This window comes from Mytilus edulis, chromosome 3 (genome assembly GCF_963676685.1).
Source record: "Mytilus edulis chromosome 3, xbMytEdul2.2, whole genome shotgun sequence".
In the NCBI taxonomy this organism is placed as follows: domain Eukaryota; kingdom Metazoa; phylum Mollusca; class Bivalvia; order Mytilida; family Mytilidae; genus Mytilus; species Mytilus edulis.
In genome coordinates, this window is record NC_092346.1 from 22,592,331 (window position 1) to 22,611,660 (window position 19,330).

General features: G+C 32.5%; 1 protein-coding gene across 1 annotated transcript in view; it reads right to left on the minus strand.

Annotated features, from left to right (window-relative positions):
* The window catches only part of LOC139514222 (adenylosuccinate synthetase isozyme 1-like), a 118,525-nt gene extending 100,326 nt beyond the window's left edge, over window positions 1-18,199 (minus strand). The window contains exons 1-2 of the mRNA XM_071303073.1: window positions 17,966-18,199; window positions 11,089-11,191 (exon numbers count right to left, since the gene is read on the minus strand). Coding sequence (XP_071159174.1) covers window positions 11,089-11,191; window positions 17,966-18,145 — 283 coding nt within the window. The 5' untranslated portion in view covers window positions 18,146-18,199. The remainder of the gene's footprint in view (window positions 1-11,088; window positions 11,192-17,965) is intronic.
* Between the last annotated feature and the right edge of the window lie 1,131 nt (window positions 18,200-19,330).

Here is a 19,330-nt window from a genome sequence, read left to right on the forward strand (position 1 = left end):
AGGCAGTTGTTTGTAAAACGAAAAGACTATCAAGTTTTCCCCGATTAATTATATATCTTTAATGTTTTAACAATGTTTTAGTTTTACTTCACATAATTAATAAAGTTATAAAAATAGATTTATGAGTATCTTAGCAACATTGGTTGGTACACTTCGATCTTTTTGGTAATAAGAAGAACCGGAGGAATGTAAACTGGTTCCAGGTTGATTACTACACAAAAATGATTAACCCGAATAATCCAGTCGTTATATTACGATCACTCCACTCGAGAAAAGTAGTGGATAGAGGGCGCTGAATCATTGGAGTTAAAAAATGAAAATACAAGCAGATTCCAGTTTGTATGAAAAACTGGTAAATAGGGAAACCAAGCGCAGTAGACGGAGAAATGTAATGGAAAGTAAATACGAATCAAGCGCGGTAGGCAGAGAAATGTAATGGAAGTTCAGGTCAATAGTATACACCTTATCGCTATTTGTCCGCCATTACTGGATATTACACAGGTTCCCGTAAAAATTTGATGTCACAAAACAAAATATCTGACGCCACAATGGAAAAGTGATTGTTGTATGCGTCAAAAGTTTAAGCGGCTGGGTCAGCCGGGATAAGCGATAAGGTGTATTGGATCATGCCGCTGAAAGCGTCATTTTCCAAAAAGCAACATCTAGAGGTCAACATATGGCATAAATTAATGCATAAATTAATACACGAGTGTGTACAGTACATGTATCTGTATGTCAAGTTCTGAATTGCCGAGTCTTTAATTTTAAAAGCCGTAAAAATTATCTACAGTCTGTAATCACTTATCTTGAGATGTTTCTCACTTAGACCACAAACAAAGAGATGCATTTATGATTCACATGATTTTATTTCCGAAAACAACATTACCAATTTTTAATTAGCTCTTAATACAAGCAATTTTTATACATAAGAAAAATGTCGCTGGTAATTTGGAGCAATTACGTCGAAAAAGTCTGCCAGCGACGTCAGGCACTTTAGTGTTAACGTTGAGGTTACAAAGGGGGGGGGCGCAATTTTTAGGATAAATCGCGTTTTTTATAGAATCCAGCACAGTGACATATATTTTTTTTATTAGATATTTGGAGAAAGCATGACAAAATGCAGTTTATGCAGAAAAATGATAAAAATGACATTTTCAGACACACTTTTATTCCATAATTTTTGAATTACAAAAATATCACTTTGAGCATCTGGTCCGCAATTTCAAGCAAAGCTTGAAAAATTGTATAGTCATTCGTGTAGGGATTTATTTTTTTCCTTATTGTCACTTATCACAGCTTTAAATTGAACCCGATCTTAATAATTTACGATGAAGTACATTTGCTCCAAAAAATTTATAACATTGCCTAACTTTTTTGCAAAATTACACAAATCCCCAATTTTAAGCCTCAATTTTCTCAAAACGAGCACGTTGACCTATGTTTTATTTTGTGTTTTATTTTATAACTCGCCAAAGCCTACAACATATTTCGAAACTATAAAAATGACATTATATCGAGATGTCAGATGCACTTAACTGATAGCTCGAACAGATAACTTTTTTTCAACATGTTCAATCTGTTCATGTCCGTTCTTATCCGTTAGACATCCGTCCATATCAGTTGCAAGTCCGTTTTATCCAGCAACGTCTGTTCTGTCCGGTTGAAAATTTTGAGCATGTTCAAAACTTTGAATGGATGTCAAACGGATGAAATGTCCTTTGAACGTCTGGTAGGCATCTGTTTTGTACGGTACTCATCTGTTTCATTTCCGTTTTGTATCCATTACATGTCCATTATACATCTGGCCCGAGAACATAGTTATTTCGTAGTGCATTTCTTTTAGACAATAAATTCAAATTAAAAAAATCGCACCTGCTTTCTTAAAAAGATTTTTACAGTGTACTGTGTACTACCAGTGAGACAAATAAAATCAAAACTATAGAAACTTCTACCAGCTCTAACTCAAAATATTTACAATTCTGTGTTAAGGGGGTGTAAAATTCAGTTTGACAGCTTCAGACGTGATAAAATTTGACCTTTTTACACTAAACCAAATCACTACTTAACATAAAGATTCAGCACCCAAATTTTTTTAACATGTAATTACATCCCCCTACTTAATATTTCATGCATTTAATATCAAGAAATAAATTGGGAAAGTGTATCAAATAAAACATGCAAGTTATACACTGTTTACACTAGGGACTATATTCGTAGACAACGAAAACCAAAGGACAATAACTGTGTTCTTGGACCATCTGTTGGAGGTCTGGTAGATAAATTCACCAACAGACTTCTAACAGACATCTAATGGATAAAACTGATGATGACGGACTTCTACCGGACGTATAATTATATATATAATGAATAAAACGAATGATGAACGAAACTGAAACAGGTAAATGCCAATTGAAAATTTCACGTCAGCAATGCCAATTTGATTTCTTAAGGTTCATGAATACTTAATTTGCTAAAGTGCCCTTTTTAAAAACGCGCCCCTCTATTTTCAAATCCTAGCTGGAACACTGACTTATTATTCATTATAGATCTTAAGAGTAAGGGCACGTCACAATCAAGCAGCTCTTATCCAGGCCAAACACAGCCCTTTGGCGGCATTTTGAAGAACAAACCAAAACCAGTTACACAGAAGCATTTAGAATATTTATGCGATTTACATGTTTAATTATTGTTGCCTTTAATTTTTCCATATATCTTGTTCATCAGTTTTATCCGGTACGCTTCAGTTAGGTGTCTGTTTTATGCAGTACTTGAATTGTCAGTTGGATGAATGTTCGACATCAGTTCTGTCCAGTACATTTCTGCTTCTCATACATTGCATATCGGGTGTGTGTGTTGGTTATGCATTTGTTACACATCTGTTTTATTAGGTCAGTACATCAACAGACTCACAATGGATAACAATTTTGTCAACAGACATATTTTATTTTCATCTGTTAGGCGTCTGTTCATGCTATCCGATAAGGTGTGACAGAGGCTTAATGCTGAGATAATTTCAAATACCTACTGTTAAATAGCAACATAATGGGGAATTAATTATATGCAAATAAATTTATTGTAGAAATGCTCAGGTAAAAGTTATGCAACGATTATTGGTGCCAAATAAAAATTAACTTTCCTATATATCAGCAGTGGTCAATTATTGCTTCAACCAAATTACTGACGGTTATAACTTACTTACACCTAGAAATTAATAACTTTGGTCAGATGATTATGATACTGATTTTACAAGTGGAATAAAATCTAGTTGCATTTTTGTACATATCTTATTATTAAGGTCTTTCCCCTACATGGGAAAGACCTTATTGTTTTTCTAATGTTTTTTTTTCTTTTTTTTCTTCCAGCATTTGTTTTGATCGCCCTCCTACCGCTTCTATTGGAGTTATCAATACCAAAATTAAACCAGCGATAGAGCTCAACATGAACTTTTACCAGATGAACTTTTGTAGGATTTCACCTTCCCCTTAAGAAGTTATCTCCCTTTAATTGATTTTTTTCAACATGGTCCCCCCAAAATGTGTTAAAAGATATCAGGACTTTATTTGGACAATAGGTAGATCTCATCATAATGTATTACCATATGAGGCTGCATAGGATTTCATCATCTACTTTCAGAGTTATATCCCCTTGAATCAATTTCTTTTATTTGCATTTTTCTCAAAAAGTATTAGAGATAGAATTTAATTGAAAATGACAGCATGTATTAGACCAGATGGCAATGTTTATAAACATAAACAATTAATTTGTTATTAACCCTTATAAGGAGTTATTTCCCTTTAAAAATTAAAAATATTTTTTCAAAAATTTATATTTGAGAACCGGAAGTCATAGAGACTTGTAACCTTCACCAATAATCTTAAATTCATATGACCTTTAATATGCACCCAAGATCAAAGGTCACCGAGTGCAAAAAAAATTACGCTGCAATTTCAAGCTTACATATTAGGAAAACGGTAAGACTTTGCTGCATACATACAGCGTATAAAATGTTCTTCTCGACAAGCTCTACATTTTATACAATAAGCCCAAAAATGTCCGACCGTCCGTTCAAAAGTTACAACGGGATGATTCTTAAAAGTATAGTATTGTATGAATATCTTTTTAAATCTAACAGATATCAACCTACTATAAAGTGCAAAGATGATCAGTAATTCCAGACCTTCAATTTCAGGTCAATGTCAGGTCATGATGAAATTTCACCTTGACCTTCACATTATACTATGACCTTGACCTTGTGATATTTGAAAGGTCAAGTGGTCCTGAGTTGAATGGTGATAGTCCCATGTCTCAACGACTTCCGGTTCTCAAGTTTGGTATTGCATCATATATTTGATGATTAATTGTGACCTTTGTGAACTTTGAAATTGTCCCAATTCTTTTTCTATAATGTTGTCCTTTCACTGTAGATCATTTACCATTTAACAGATTTGAGATATCTATTGTCGTTTTAGAGATAATGCAGTTTGAAATTTTGCGAGCGGCGGCATGTATTTCTGAATCAACAACAGCTTACCACTTAAAATGTTTAAGAAATTGAAGAGGTTAACATAGTTATAAGTTTGACCAAATACCAAAAACATTCCATTTAAAACTAGAGGCTCTAAAGAGCCTGTGTCGCTCACCTTGGTCTATGTGCATATTAAACAAAGGACACAAATGGATTCATGACAAAATTGTATTTTGGTGATGGTGATGTGTTTGAAGTTCTGACTTTACTGAACGATTTTGCTTCTTACAATTATATCTATCATGAACTTAGATGAATCATGACCAGGTCACGCCACACATTTTTTAAACTAGATACCCCAAAGATGATTGTGGCCAAGTTTGGATTAATTTGGCCAAGTAGTTTCAGAGGAGAAGATTTTTGTAAAAGATTACTTTAATTAACGAAAAATGGTTAAAAATTGACTATAAAGGGCAATAACTCCTTAAGGGGTCAATTGACCATTTAGGTCATGTTGACTTATTTGTAGATCTTACTTTGATGAACATTATTGCTGTTTACAGTTTATCGCTATCTATAATAGTATTCAAGATAACCAAAAACGGCAAAATTTCTTTAAAAATTACCAATTGGAGGGCAGCAACCAAACAACCAGTTGTCCAATTCATCTGAAAAATTCAGGGCAGATAGATATTGACTTGATTAACAATTTAACTTCTTGTCAGATTTGCTCTAGATGCTTTGGTTTCATAGTTATAAGCAAAAAACTGCATTTTACCCCTATGTTCTATTTTTAGCCGTGGCGGCCATCTTGGTTGAATGGCCAGGTCATCGGACACATTTTTCAAACTAGATACCCCAAAGATGATTGTGGCCTAGTAGTTTCAGTGGAGATTTTGTAAAAGATTACTTAGATTTATGAAAAATGGTTAAAGATTGACTATAAAGGGCAATAACTCCTAAACGGGTCAACTGACCATTTTGGTCATGTTGACTTATTTGTAGATCTTACTTTGCTGAACATTATTGCTGTTTACAATTTATCTCTATCTATAATAATATTCAAGATAATAACCAAAAACAGCAAAATTTCCTCAAAATTACCAATTCAGGGGCAGCAACCCAACAACCGATTGACCGATTCATCTGAAAATTTCAGGGCAGATAGTTCTTGACCTGATAAACATTTTTATCCCACGTCAGATTTCCTCAAAATGCTTTGGTTTTTGAGTTATAAGCCAAAAACTGCATTTTACCCCTATGTTCTATTTTTAGCGGTGGCGGCCATCTTGGTTGGTTGACCAGGTCACGCCACACATTTTTTAAACTAGATACCCCAAAGATGATTGTGGCCAAGTTTGGATTAATAAGATTTTTGTAAAAGATTACTTTAATTTACGAAAAATGGTTAAAAATTGACTATAAAGGGCAATAACTCCTAAACGGGTCAACTGACCATTTTGGTCATGTTGACTTATTTGTAGATCTTACTTTGCTGAACATTATTGCTGTTTACAGTTTATCTCTATCTATAATAATATTCAAGATAATAACCAAAACAGCAAAATTTCTTCAAAATTACCAATTCAGGGGCAGCAACCCAACAACCGATTGACCGATTCATCTGAAAATTTCAGGGCACATAGATCTTGACCTGATAAACATTTTTACCCCATGTCAGATTTGCTCTAAATGCTGTGGTTTTTGAGTTATAAGCCAAAAACTGCATTTTACACCTATGTTCTATTTTTAGCCGTGGCGGCCATCTTGGTTGGTTGACCGGGTCACGCCACACATTTTTTAAACTAGATACCCCAATGATGATTGTGGCCAAGTTTGGTTTGATTTGGCCCAGTAGTTTCAGAGGAGAAGATTTTTGTAAAAGTTAACGACGACGGACGACGACGACGGACGACGACGGACGCCGGACGCCAAGTGATGAGAAAAGCTCACTTGGCCCTTCGGGCCAGGTGAGCTAAAAAACACCAAGAAATCATTTTGAAATTTTCATGTTTTGCATTGACTTTGTAAATTTCATAACTTCTATTTATATCGTTGATATTGCATCATTTTTGGCACTTTGTCAAATGGGGTCAAATTGATATATCAAATTGAAGGTCTCAATAAACTCTACTTAAAAATGAAAATTTTAAACCTCTTTTTCATCCCAGGCGGAAGGGTGGGGTCATTTAGTGCAAAAATTCAAATTTCTCAGATGGTAAGGTTGTCGCATATCAAATGAAAGAACATAAAGCGTACATTTCAAATTTCAAATTGACGTCCCCCAAAAATTGGTTAGATGGGGTCATTGAGTGCAAAAAATAAATTTTTCTTTTTCTATAGGGTTGTTGTATATCAAATGAAAGGTCATGATGTGTACATTTGAAATATCAAATTCCCAACCTCCAAAAATTGGTTGGATGGGGTTATTAAGTGCAAAAATCAAACTTTTTAGAAAATGGCGTTGTCGCATATTAAATGAAAGCTCATCTACCCTGTGTTACATATATCATACTTCCGATCTCAAAAATGTAGGCGGACAAGGTCATTAAGTGTAAAAAGTTTAATCCATTTGTCTCTTTTTGGAACAATAAAATATGTTTAAACTAAGTATAAAAAGCGAAAAGTTTCAGAAGGTATGCTTGTCATATATCAAACGAAAGGTCGTACAAAGAACATTACGAAAACATCACTTTTACAGGAAAGACCTTTCAATTGTTTTACAAACAATTGAGATACTAGTTAGAACTTTCTTTGTAAATTATCAATCAGTCAGCTTTAATACAAAATTAACAAAATAATTTTGTGTACAGTGCTGATCAAAATAAATAATAGGTCCACTATTGCAGTCTGCACCAAAAACTTTTTCAACTACTAGTCCGAAGACCAATATTCTAACATTTTTCTTATTTGGCTAAACAAAGTTTTGCAAAAACTTACTAGTCCGAATGAAATTTTTCTAGTCTGGGGCATCAGACTAGTGGCTAACCGTGCAGACTGCTATTGGGGTCAAGATTATGTATATTCAGTTACCTAGATTTGTTATAAATCACTAAAATTGAATACACAAATTCTTGAACTCAATACCAGTCTGATTATCAACTGTCATGATATATCAACAATGCATTTGAAAATCATACTGGTATTGTGTTCAAGAATTTGTATATTCTAATTGCCATGATAACTATCTAAACATTTCGGCTTACATGTATGTTTTTCTTGTTAATCACATCTCATGTACGTTGACTTAACAAATAAAGACTTGAATAGTCCCCTGTTTTATTCTCCTAAATTGAACCTGCCAGACAGGGGTGCAGACTATAAAGTATGATATCATAAGCAAGAAATAAGAGAAAATAATTAAGATTTCACAATATAATATGGTTTGTTAACATTCTGCCATGCATGTTATTGATATTCTAGAGGGCTCTCTTATTATTTTCAAAACTAATAATTTTAAATAATCCATATGATCATAAGTTATTTCTATTCAATATCAAATTAATACTGATAAATTTGAAAATTAAATCCTTCATTATAAATTTTTGCTTTCTTTGTTGAGAATATAAATGCAAATGTTAACGTAATAATTCCCGTATTTACGTCTTATGTTTATGACGTTACTTTGTACCTTTGTATGGGGGCCTTCGATATAGAATTTGAGCATAAAAGTAACACAATGCAAAGTATCGAGTTTTATTTGTTTATAACAATACATTTTGGTGCTGTGACACCATGGAAAGTAAACTAAAATTAGTGAGAGCAGGCCATAAAGTACTGTAACAAGACTTTTGAGAAAATCTGAAGAAGAGCAGGACTTGGAGATAGAAGAAAGTACAGAATTATTAGAAACATTTTCACAAAAACTTTTATTAGTGCTTTGAATGAAGAAATTCTTAATTGAACAAAGGATGAGGATGTTGAGGATGAAATTTTAGACAGATGAGTATAAATTCTTTGTAAATACTAAAAATTAGACACATTCGTTAAAAAATACTCAAATTTGCAAACTTCAAGTATTACCACCTTACCTAATCTGAGTAATCAATCAACGGAAAATATGAATCAGCAAAGTTCAGTAAAAAATACCTATAGCTCTGTTCAACAACAAATGTACCATGTCCCCCCCCCCCTTATTAGCCTTGTTAGGCAGATCGGGAGATTCATATGGGGCACTGCTCATCCCAATCATCTTGAATAAGCTACCATCAGCTGTAAGACAAAACTTAGCCAGGGAAAACGGAACAGTTAATTGGGAATTAAAAGGATTAAGACACGGGATATTGAATTGAAAGAAATTACAATTTTGGAAGCAGGAAAACGCACCAATGTAGTTCTTGAAAATTTACCGTCTACAGCGTCAATTTCCTCAAGTGCCAATAAAAGAGATTACCCACGAATACAAGACAGATTTGAAAACCGCCAGAAAAGTACGAATATTCGTCAAAAACCTTGCATATATTGCTACGATATGCACGACTCCGCAAAATGCTTAAAAAGTTCAAGATTATGAACACCGTATGAAAATTATCAAACACAAGAAATTATACTTCAATTGCTTAGGAATGCACAGCGCAAGTAAATGTAGATCTCAATTTCGTTACTGACTTTGTAACAACAAGTACTATACTAGTTTTTGTACCCAAAGTACCGACAGATCGTACTTTGATAAAACTGCTAATTAATGTAAGTAGTCAGTTAACGCCGTAGTCAATAATGGAAGTATTGCCACCACCATAAGTTTTCATTCGTCCACAATACCATCCTGTTCTAGCGTATTACAGCAGATTCCAACGAGTATGAAGCTAAATGTAGATTCTTTGGTTAGCTTCCTTGCTAGCTCAACCATGAAATCATTATTAGGTAAGGTACACAAGCCTTTGGGTGGAGTCAATAGTTTAAACATAGAACCAATCAGAACGAGTGACAGAATACAAACATTGTAAAACTTGTTTTACAAGTCAGTTTAAAAATAAGTTTTCAATCTAAATTTAAAATTTATTGATAAGTATAAGCTAATTCACAAGCATGTTGTAGGTGTGTTTGATTTGCCAATTTTATTTCAATCAGTTACTCAGTTCATTTATAAATCCAGTTATGTGCATGTATAAGCTAATGACCCCTTCTGTAGCCTTTGAAATACGAATGTTTCAAACTGCAATAATATAAAAACAGCAAAGATAATGAATAATAGAGATGGGCCATTTTGTACATTTACAATGAGGAAACTTCGATCAAGCATTATTATTTGTAATTTATTGCATTTAAAAGTTAAACTTGATTTTGTAGCAAATAAACCAAGATTTTTGTAGAAAATCCACGATATTTTTGTTATAAAATTTAAAGCATAGATTACTCACTTGATTTTCTATGATGTGTTAGCGTTTATTGTTTACAAAAAGTCCTAGACAACCGTTAATGTAAATTAAAAAAATTCATCCGAAGTCACGAAATTCGAGCGCACCCTAGAAGATGTACTTGAATTGGTCCATATATATATTTGTTTAAACCAATATCTAAATTAATAAACTTGTTTTAATGAAATCATTGCTAGCACTGCTTGCAAAATATCCTCCATATATCAAGTACTAAATTGCCAACTATGAAAGTGCAAGGGGAAATGCTGTGGATTTTCTATAAAATTTCCATTTGTTTAGCATTGAATCAACACAAGGGTACATCATCCTTGAACAAAACATAAACCGTAACTCCGCTTCTAATTTATTGTAATACATAGAATTTTTTAATTCAATCAAAAACTATAAGAAATGAAATTTAATTTGCAACGTTGTTTAGGGAAACCTGTTTGTATGAAACATACATATTATTGCCATTGATATGAGTGTTTTCATTGGATGGTGAATTGGTGCTATGCTCCTCCCAAACATGATCACGAGACCTTACCAATAAATGTAATTACAAAATAGAGAACTGATAACTTTAGAGAGTATAATAAAAAGAGAAGGGACAACAAAATCAACATCCGCGTTGCAGATAATATACAAGTTTATGACGAAAAACCATGAACTCGGTAGAAAAAAGCTATTGTTGAAGAATTAGAAGTAGTTGTTGGAAATAATGGATTAATCAGATCTAACATTGGTCATACGAATATGCCCTGATTGTCAAACTTTATCCGCTAGAGATGAGACGAATGAAGTTGATACCAGAAGAACACAGCCTATTTGAACAGCTGTCCGATTTTAAAATCGTTATAGAGACTTAATTTTTAATTTTATCACAATGATTTCCAGTGACAGTAATTGCCCATCATATTTTTTTTCATATTATATGGACAGTTAAAGAAATATTTTAATTTTATTGGCCCCCCAGTATGTTGAGAATATAATGCAAATGTTAACGTAATGTTTCCCGTATTTACATCTTATGTTTATGACGTTACCTAGAACCTTTCGATATAAATTTGAGCATAAAAGTAACACAATGCAAAGTATCGAGTTTTATTTGTTTATTACAATACATTCTTTTCACTGCATTGGGGGCAATCAACATTTTTTTTTTCTATGACCTCATATTTTGAGAGACCAAGGAAAAGTGACCCTTAGTGTTTCAGTTTGTATTGTTAAAATAATAATTTAATATTAATAAAATTAAAACATTACCAATGACAGCTATACAGTCAGGGTTAACAATTCCACTTGGCAGAATATGAAAATCATACATTTTCTCTTTAACAACAACTGTATGTCCAGCATTGTTTCCTCCCTGAAATGAAAATGGAGAGACAATTTCAAATTACATGTACAAAAATATTATATTGACATTTTGGTTTTAATTGTTTAGCTGGTCCATGTATATTTGCCTCAATTTGTTTTTTTAAGTTAATAATTATAAGGCCACACCAATTTAATTCCTTGTTCGACAGACCCGCATGCACCTATTTTTTTCAAAACAGATTTTTTTATTTATATTTTTCCCACTTCCCGCATCCGGAAATGTAATCATGTCCATTTTCCGCACCATTTTTTTTGTAAATATTATAAAAAGATCTCAACATTTGTTTTAAAATCACAGTCTAACTTGTATGTAACGATTTTAAACCTATAAGCACCCCACCACACTGTGTAAATAGCCGTGAGAATATTTGTTTCAGCATGAAATCAATTAACCCAAGTGGGAGTGCTCCGATATAAATATGTAACAGTGGAAATACCTGTACAGAACAAAACATTGGTTTCTTTCCCCCTTACTTACATGTATATTCCCTATCAAAAAATGTTCGTTGTTAGAATAAAGTATGTAAAGAACTTCTGAAAGAGTTGCCTTCAACTGCAATTATATTGTATGCTGGCGATACAAAACTATCCATACTCGCTGCAGGTTTGTGCACCTGTCCTGGTTGATTCAGGGACCTGTCGTTCAGAAGTTATAGTTTGTTGATGGGATACGTTCATTGGTATTTTCCCGTTTGGATATATACATTATATCGTTGGTTTTCCTGTTTGAATTGTGTACACTAATAATTTTGGGGTCTCTTATAGCTTGCCGTTTGGTCTGGATCAAGAACTGTGTAAAAGGCCGTACTTTGACCTATGCTATGTTTGTTATTATCAGGTTGGGAACAAAATTCTTGGACAAGATTTGACCATTTAATACCAGATAGATATTATAGTTCTTTGGGAATATGAGCCCTTGTGTACTAAAAAGTGTTTTTTTTACAAAAAAATATATTATACATGTAACTTATATTGACCACTCATAAAAGGGATATTTATAACAATAAGGGGTTGTTCTGAACCTGATTATGACTTGGATGAAGAATTGTCTCATTGTCAGTCACACATACAAAGATCAGATTTAATTATTCAATTATTTCTTGTTGAACATGTTGAAAGGGGAAAAAATACTACATAAATTTAAGAAATTTCAAAGTACAAGTTTAAATCAAGTTTTAATATTGTCAAAAGCTACTATTTTATGTATACAAAAATAAATTATAATCGCTCACCTTTGCTTTTCAAGCTTCGCCTCAAAAATTTGCAAATTAAATATTTTTTTATTAAAATTTTCAAATCGCTCGCTCGCCCCATTTTTTGGAGTCCAAAAATCCGTAGAACAAGAAATTAAATTGGTGTGGCCTAATAGAGATATATTTCTAATCAAACATGATAAATTGCTCACCTGGTCCGTGACCACAATTGTCGTCCCTTAATTTTTGTTGTTCACAAATATAGTCCCTAGTGTTGACAGTTGGTTACTTGCCATTAAATTTTATACCCTTCCAAATTTACTTCTCCATGTTTAATGCCTCAAATTGTAAGTAGGGGGGTGAAATTACACTAACAAAATTTGGGTCCAGAATTTTAAAGGAAAGTAGTGATTTGGTCCAGCTGAAAAAGGTTAAAAATTAGCACTTCGGAAGCTGTCAAAAGATTTCAAAACGCCCTAAACATAAAATTGTTCATATTTTGAGTTAGAGCCGATGAAGTTTTTATAATTTTGATATAATTTGTCTCAAAAGTAGTACAACACACTGTAAAAGTTTCTTTGAGAAAGCACAGGTGGGATTTTTTTTATTTTTATTTATGTTCTAAAAGAAATGCACTACGAAATAATTGTGGTCTCGGACCTAAGAGGTGAAATCTGTAAATATAGAATCTGTACTTTGGCAACTTCTCTAAATGATTTGATGGTGTCAATTTGTCCAATAGCATGAAACTAAAGGATTTAAACTTTAAATTTTATTTTATAGAAATTCTGCAAAAATGACCAATTTTGGCATTTTATGGTCAAATTAGGCATTCTATTTTTTATAGCTTTTTCAATATTGATGCATAAATGGCATCCTGACTTTCTATCTGACAGGTTTTCATGTGTCAATATTTGTGTTTCTATGCCTTTATCTAGTTTTTTTACTTATTTATGAACTCTGAATCTACAGAAAAGAAGATTATCTCAGACAATATGTGCAAAATGTGTTGTATAAATGACCCTTGTCTAACGCCCTGTTTGGATGAAGTCAAAAGTGGGGAGCTTGGTACATAAAATTTGAAGTCCATTATATTCAATACACTAAATTTGTATCAAAAGCACTTTACAATGTCTATTGTACCTGTTCCATTTCACATAATATCTTTCTTTTCTTCTGTAGGATAGCAAGTGGTTTAAATATAAGCCTGTTGAGACTAAAATTGCTAATCATTATTTCTTAATACATAATTTTCAAGCAGTGTAAGGGAGGTAATCACACATATATTTAACATTATTCTTTAAATGGAATTGGCTTACCTCCCTTACACTGCTTTTAAATTGTCTAAATTGTGCTTTACCGGGATTCACGCTTCAGACAGCTGACAATGAGATCCATTTTACCAGGATCGAAATACCTCTTTTATATTACCCTCTCAAAACAGTGAACACAAGTTATCTTTCTTTGTTGAAAAACCGGGATGAAATTGAAAGTGTTAACATGGCGCTTTTGTTGAAAACTGTGTCAAAATTTGGACAGAGAAAATTTGAAATGTTGGAACATTTTTTTGGAAAGAATATGGAAGAATTGAAGCCAAACTATTATCTTTTTTTAACATAAAATGTCGTTTTACATGTATGTTCAAAATACTAGGAATGAACATCGTTCAGTGTAAGGAATTTGTACAGCCTCATTAAATTTTTCAAAAGGAGTAGGTTCAGTAAGGGCAGATTTTGGCCTCAAATTTCAGGTTCATCTGACGAACGATTTTGGACCCTTTTTGAACACTTAAGTGTCTATTTTATTTAATTCAATTAGTTTAAGTGGAAGATTTTAACTGATTTACTCATTAAAAACGCTCAGATTCAAGCTAAGAATATGAAAAATCTATCAAATATGCCAAAAATATCACTTTTCATATGTTTTTTGTCAAAAATGAAAGTGGCCGCATCCGTGTTCATCCTCAACCTTTATATATGTTATGTATTATCATCAAATACAACTTACATTTCAATATTAAGAATGAACACAAATGCAGCAACTTTCATTTCAGATGGAAATCGTCTAAAATTTAACTGAAATGCTAAAATTTTGAAGATTTCAGTAATTTAGCATGACTTACCAATGCTAATACCCAATATACATGTATGTGCATTGTATTATCAAAAAACAGCCTATATTCATGTAGCAGAAGCATTATACTTTCCAATAAACAACTAACTGTTTACATTTTAACAATTTTGTAAAACTGCTATATTTTGGGGCCAAAAAGGGGTCTTACTGGACCTATTCCTTTTGCCGTTTTGGGTCAAAAAATTATGATTTTAGGGTCACAGAGCAGAATTTTGAGAATTTCACCTAGATACACATGTAATGCCAAAAATTTGAAAATTCAAATATTTTATGAAGAAAAAATTATCAAAACATGAACAAAACTGTGAACATGGTGTTAGTGAATGAAATAAAGACACAAATAACTACAGACAATTTTTTATTGACATTTATTATGAAGATTTCCCACTTTAGTAATAGAAGCCAGGGAAGCCGTCGTCTCAGAGTAGCTTTTGTCTGGGCAGCTATCGGTGTTTTCCCCCTTTTTTGCCCCCAATTGCTAAATGATTTGAGCCATAACCCCTAATAACCATCCCTTTGAAGTATGGAAACTTGTGGTATAATTTCAGAGAGAATTATACACTTAAACACAAGTTATTGACTGAAAACTACAAAAAAGCTTATTTGGGCCCCTTTTTTGGCCCCTAATTTCTAAACCTTTTTAAGACCATAACCCCCAAAACCTTCTACTTGTGGTAATAAACATTGTGGTACAATTTCAGAGCAATTGAAATACTTTTACACAAGTTAATATCCTGAAAGTAGAAAAATGATTGTTTAGGGCCCCTTATTCTTTGTTCTTTGAATCTGTCATATTTTTTCTTCTGACAAAAGCAAATAAAAAGGTTGCTGAGCACAGCCTGATAAGCCTGCAGAGGGTGAACCCTGAACAGTTGGTGCAAGATTGGAAATAATTTTCAAGCTAAATACTGTCCGAATTTAGATTGTGATCAACTTTTTGACATAATATAGGTTTCTGACATAAAATAAATGTGGTGAAAGATATTAGAAAATTTGTTGAAATTGGTTGAAAATTTGAAATATATGTATAATCTTCAATAAAGATGTCTTGCTAGGCCACAATTAAAAATATTTTGGTTTGCCCAAACCCTACCGGGTACCCAAAGGTTGAGACAGTGGGTAGGTGGGTAGGTATTTTCTTTTTCTTTTCAAAAAGAGAAATTGAAGTATTGGGTGTTTATTAGTCTTCATGCCTATCTGATTAAAAAAATACTTTTTCAAATCAGGACAATAAAAGAATTTGAGTAGGTAGTTTTTTTTGGGGGTAGGGAGCATTTGGGCAAACAAACCTATTCTTTTTTATGGCCCTATTAATTGTGCAATACTGTAAAATTGTGTAATACTTTGCTATTGCACAATACCATCAGGCCATTCATTAGGAGGCGGTACCCGGTACTTTTACCCTCCTATGCTATTGACAAGTACCGCCTAAATGTAGAAATTTTTGTATAAGATATTCATGGAATCAATTAAAAAGTACCACCTAGAAACGTGGAAAGTACCAGTCAACATGAAAGATAATGAAACCCCTGTACCATAGTATTTTGCAATATTTGGCTATTGCCCAATACTCTGCTCAGGGACTAAGGCCAGTAATAAAATATTGTTTCTTATCTTTACATCAAAATGATACGTACTAACAAAGTTATCTAACAAATAGTCTATTAATGCGTAGTTTTCTCTATTGGTATATTTTTTCTGTCTACCGTCCGTCTGTTGTCATTATCGTGAAATTGCGGATTTTTGTCATATCTGGTCCGGTTCCAATCCGTAGATTACACAAAAATGTGCAATGGCGACAGTAGAAAAATTAACGAAAATGAGTCTTAGAATAAACATTGTTTGACAAGAGATTGTGAATGAATAAGACGCTTTTAATGCATTAAATGAATTAAACATAAACTTAAGCCAATTATGATAACTTTTTAAAGAAGAATAAAACTTATTTTAGCTCAAAACCAAAATTCTCCCTCTCGTATTACGGGAAGAGAAAGAAAGTATTTTTTTGGAGAGTTGCACAAATAAACGACCTTTTAAAAAAAAAAATCGTTTTTGAATTTTCGTAATACAAAACAAAGATTTCGAATTGTTTTTGTGATTGCATTTTTCCATGTCGAAATTGGCGATTGCAGACACGTGGTATTAGTCATGTCACAAGTGTCAGCTTGGGATATTCGCATCCAAACAGTTATCACCCTGAGGGCAATTAACACCTGGCTATTTAATCTCTTAATTGCCTTTAGTGTCCGACTTAAAGGGATTACAATTAAAGGTGATATAATTTTTATGATCATAATCGATAATAGATGAAAATTGAGGACAAGTAATATAGCATCTTCAAAATAATTATAGCGTCGCGGGAATAATTATAGCATCGCGGTAATTATTATAGCATCACGGTGAAAAAATATAGCGTCGCGGTACCGCGACGCTAAAACGGCCTGGGGAGAACACTGACAGGAATTGTTTCGTTGTGAGTTACATGTATGCATCAAATGAGACTTGAAATAAGCTTGATTTTTAACTAATTTAACACTTATTTTCATTAAGGGAGTTGGCTTCTCAGTTTCAAAGTAATTAACTTTTCAAAACATTAGTTTACATTGATAGGGGATCAATAAAGGAATCCAAAGATAAAAAAAAAATATATAGGTCACCGTGCTTGTTTTCGAGATATTAGCCATTAAAATTCTGGCAGGAAAATATTCTCTCATAGCTTTTATTTTCCAATTCACTATCACAAGTCCAAATTCTTTTATGTTTTGTAAGGAGAATAAAAAAGTAAGTTTGTCCCAATTTCCCTATTTAACAAGATATTCATTTGTTATTTAATCTCATGTTTATTCATTAATGTTAAAATGTCATAATACAATAGGCCCGACCTATATATTGTTGCACATGCACAAGTATAGTAATGACTTTTAACTGGTAATTAATTGATTTCCCAATTATCATGATTATCCTCTATAATCTTTTTGAGTTCATTTAATCTCCCTTTGATCTTCAATATAGTCTAGTCAACAATACAACTGCAATACTGGTATATCAGTAATGTACCAGTATTGTTGGTTTTTTTTATAAAAAGTTACAATACTGGTACAAAATTTTTATACCATTACCAGTATTGCGATCACCAACTACAGGAGATCCGTAAATAAGTAAAGAATATTTTCATTCACAGTGGCTAACAATTGCTCCAAGGTTCTGATTTTTTCCAATCCTTATTCATCGAGGTAGCCTATTTGTGGTAACAAGTCAAACCTTTTCAACTAATGTAATGACCTTTCCAGACATTTTGTTTACCAAAAAATTCCTGTCGCATTATAAGATGAGTTCAGGTGGAAGTTATCAGCATAAAAATAAGCCATTATTCAATTTATTTTAATAAACCTTTCGAAATCAGTATCTTGAGTATTGATAAACTGCAAAAAACGCACCTGACAACGACAACAGATATCCGCATCTGATGCAATCATATCGACAATCTTTCCCTTTCCTTCATCGCCCCACTGAGTACCTAAAACAACAGTCACTGGATTTTTCGCTATCAGTCGTTGTTTCTTGTTAGGAATTAGACCGTTCTGTTCCATATTTGCACAGTCTACTGTTCTTTTCATGTGGTACACATTACAACAGTTGTTGGCGGGAAGTCCTATTATGATATATCTTACAACCAAAATTTATAATGTAAAATGACGGACTAAAATTATTTTCGTCAGGATTATCATGATTGCATATATTTTCAACTGGCTTATCGTTTGTTTTTTGTTTTTATTTTGTATTTTAGTAACAATCCTAAAATACAAAAAAAAAAGATTACCTTTAGACGTCGTGAACTGAGAAGCTCAATGAAAATTACATTATATTTTGGAGAAATTGTCTCTTTAACTGATGATGATAATTCAATAAATGGAAATAAACTAAGAACCTACAGAAAATTTAAAGTAAAGTATGAACTAGAAAAGTACCTTTTATTGAATTTAGATAAAAATGTTACAAAAAATTATGCTAAAATAAGAATAAGTAATAGTATGCTTGCTGTTGAACGTGGTAGATACAATTAAACAGCTTTAGAAAATAGAATATGTCCTTTATGCCATAAAGAGGTGGAAGATGAATTTCATTTTATCATAACATGTTTAGAAATTAACAAAACTAGGATCAAAATGTTTGATGAAATATTTAGTTTTGTCCCCTGTTTTAATTCAATGAGTGAAGAAAACAAATTTGATCATGTTATATTTTCCTGCGAAGAATGTGATATTTTACTTATCATTGTTAACTACATAAGTGAAATGTATAATGACGGAGAAACAATTATAATGTCAATATATAAACTGTGTAATTGATGGCTCATCTTACTAATGTTATATATATTATAACATATTTTCTGTAACATAAGCATAAAATTTTAAAGAGGAGGCATATGCTGTCAAAAATAGTATTATAATTAATACTATTATAATATACTAGATTATGGAGTGTGTGTCCGAGCGAGAACTGCTCTAATTCATTACTTTAGGAATATTTATCAAAAAGTAGTATTTCAATATTCAGCCCCATTCTACTATTTAATACTGAAAGCGTTTGACATTTTTAGCCGAACAAATTTATCCATTTTATATACTTCAATTATTGTATGCTGGTTCATATTCTGGACGCCAATCTTTGCTCCTTTATTATATAATTCACTAACAAAACAATTATGAAGCTTAGAAATGGAAAATTACTAAATACTAAACTTGTTCAAAGGGTATCCACACGTCTCAATCTTCAAAATCGGTTATCTAAAAATACTACCA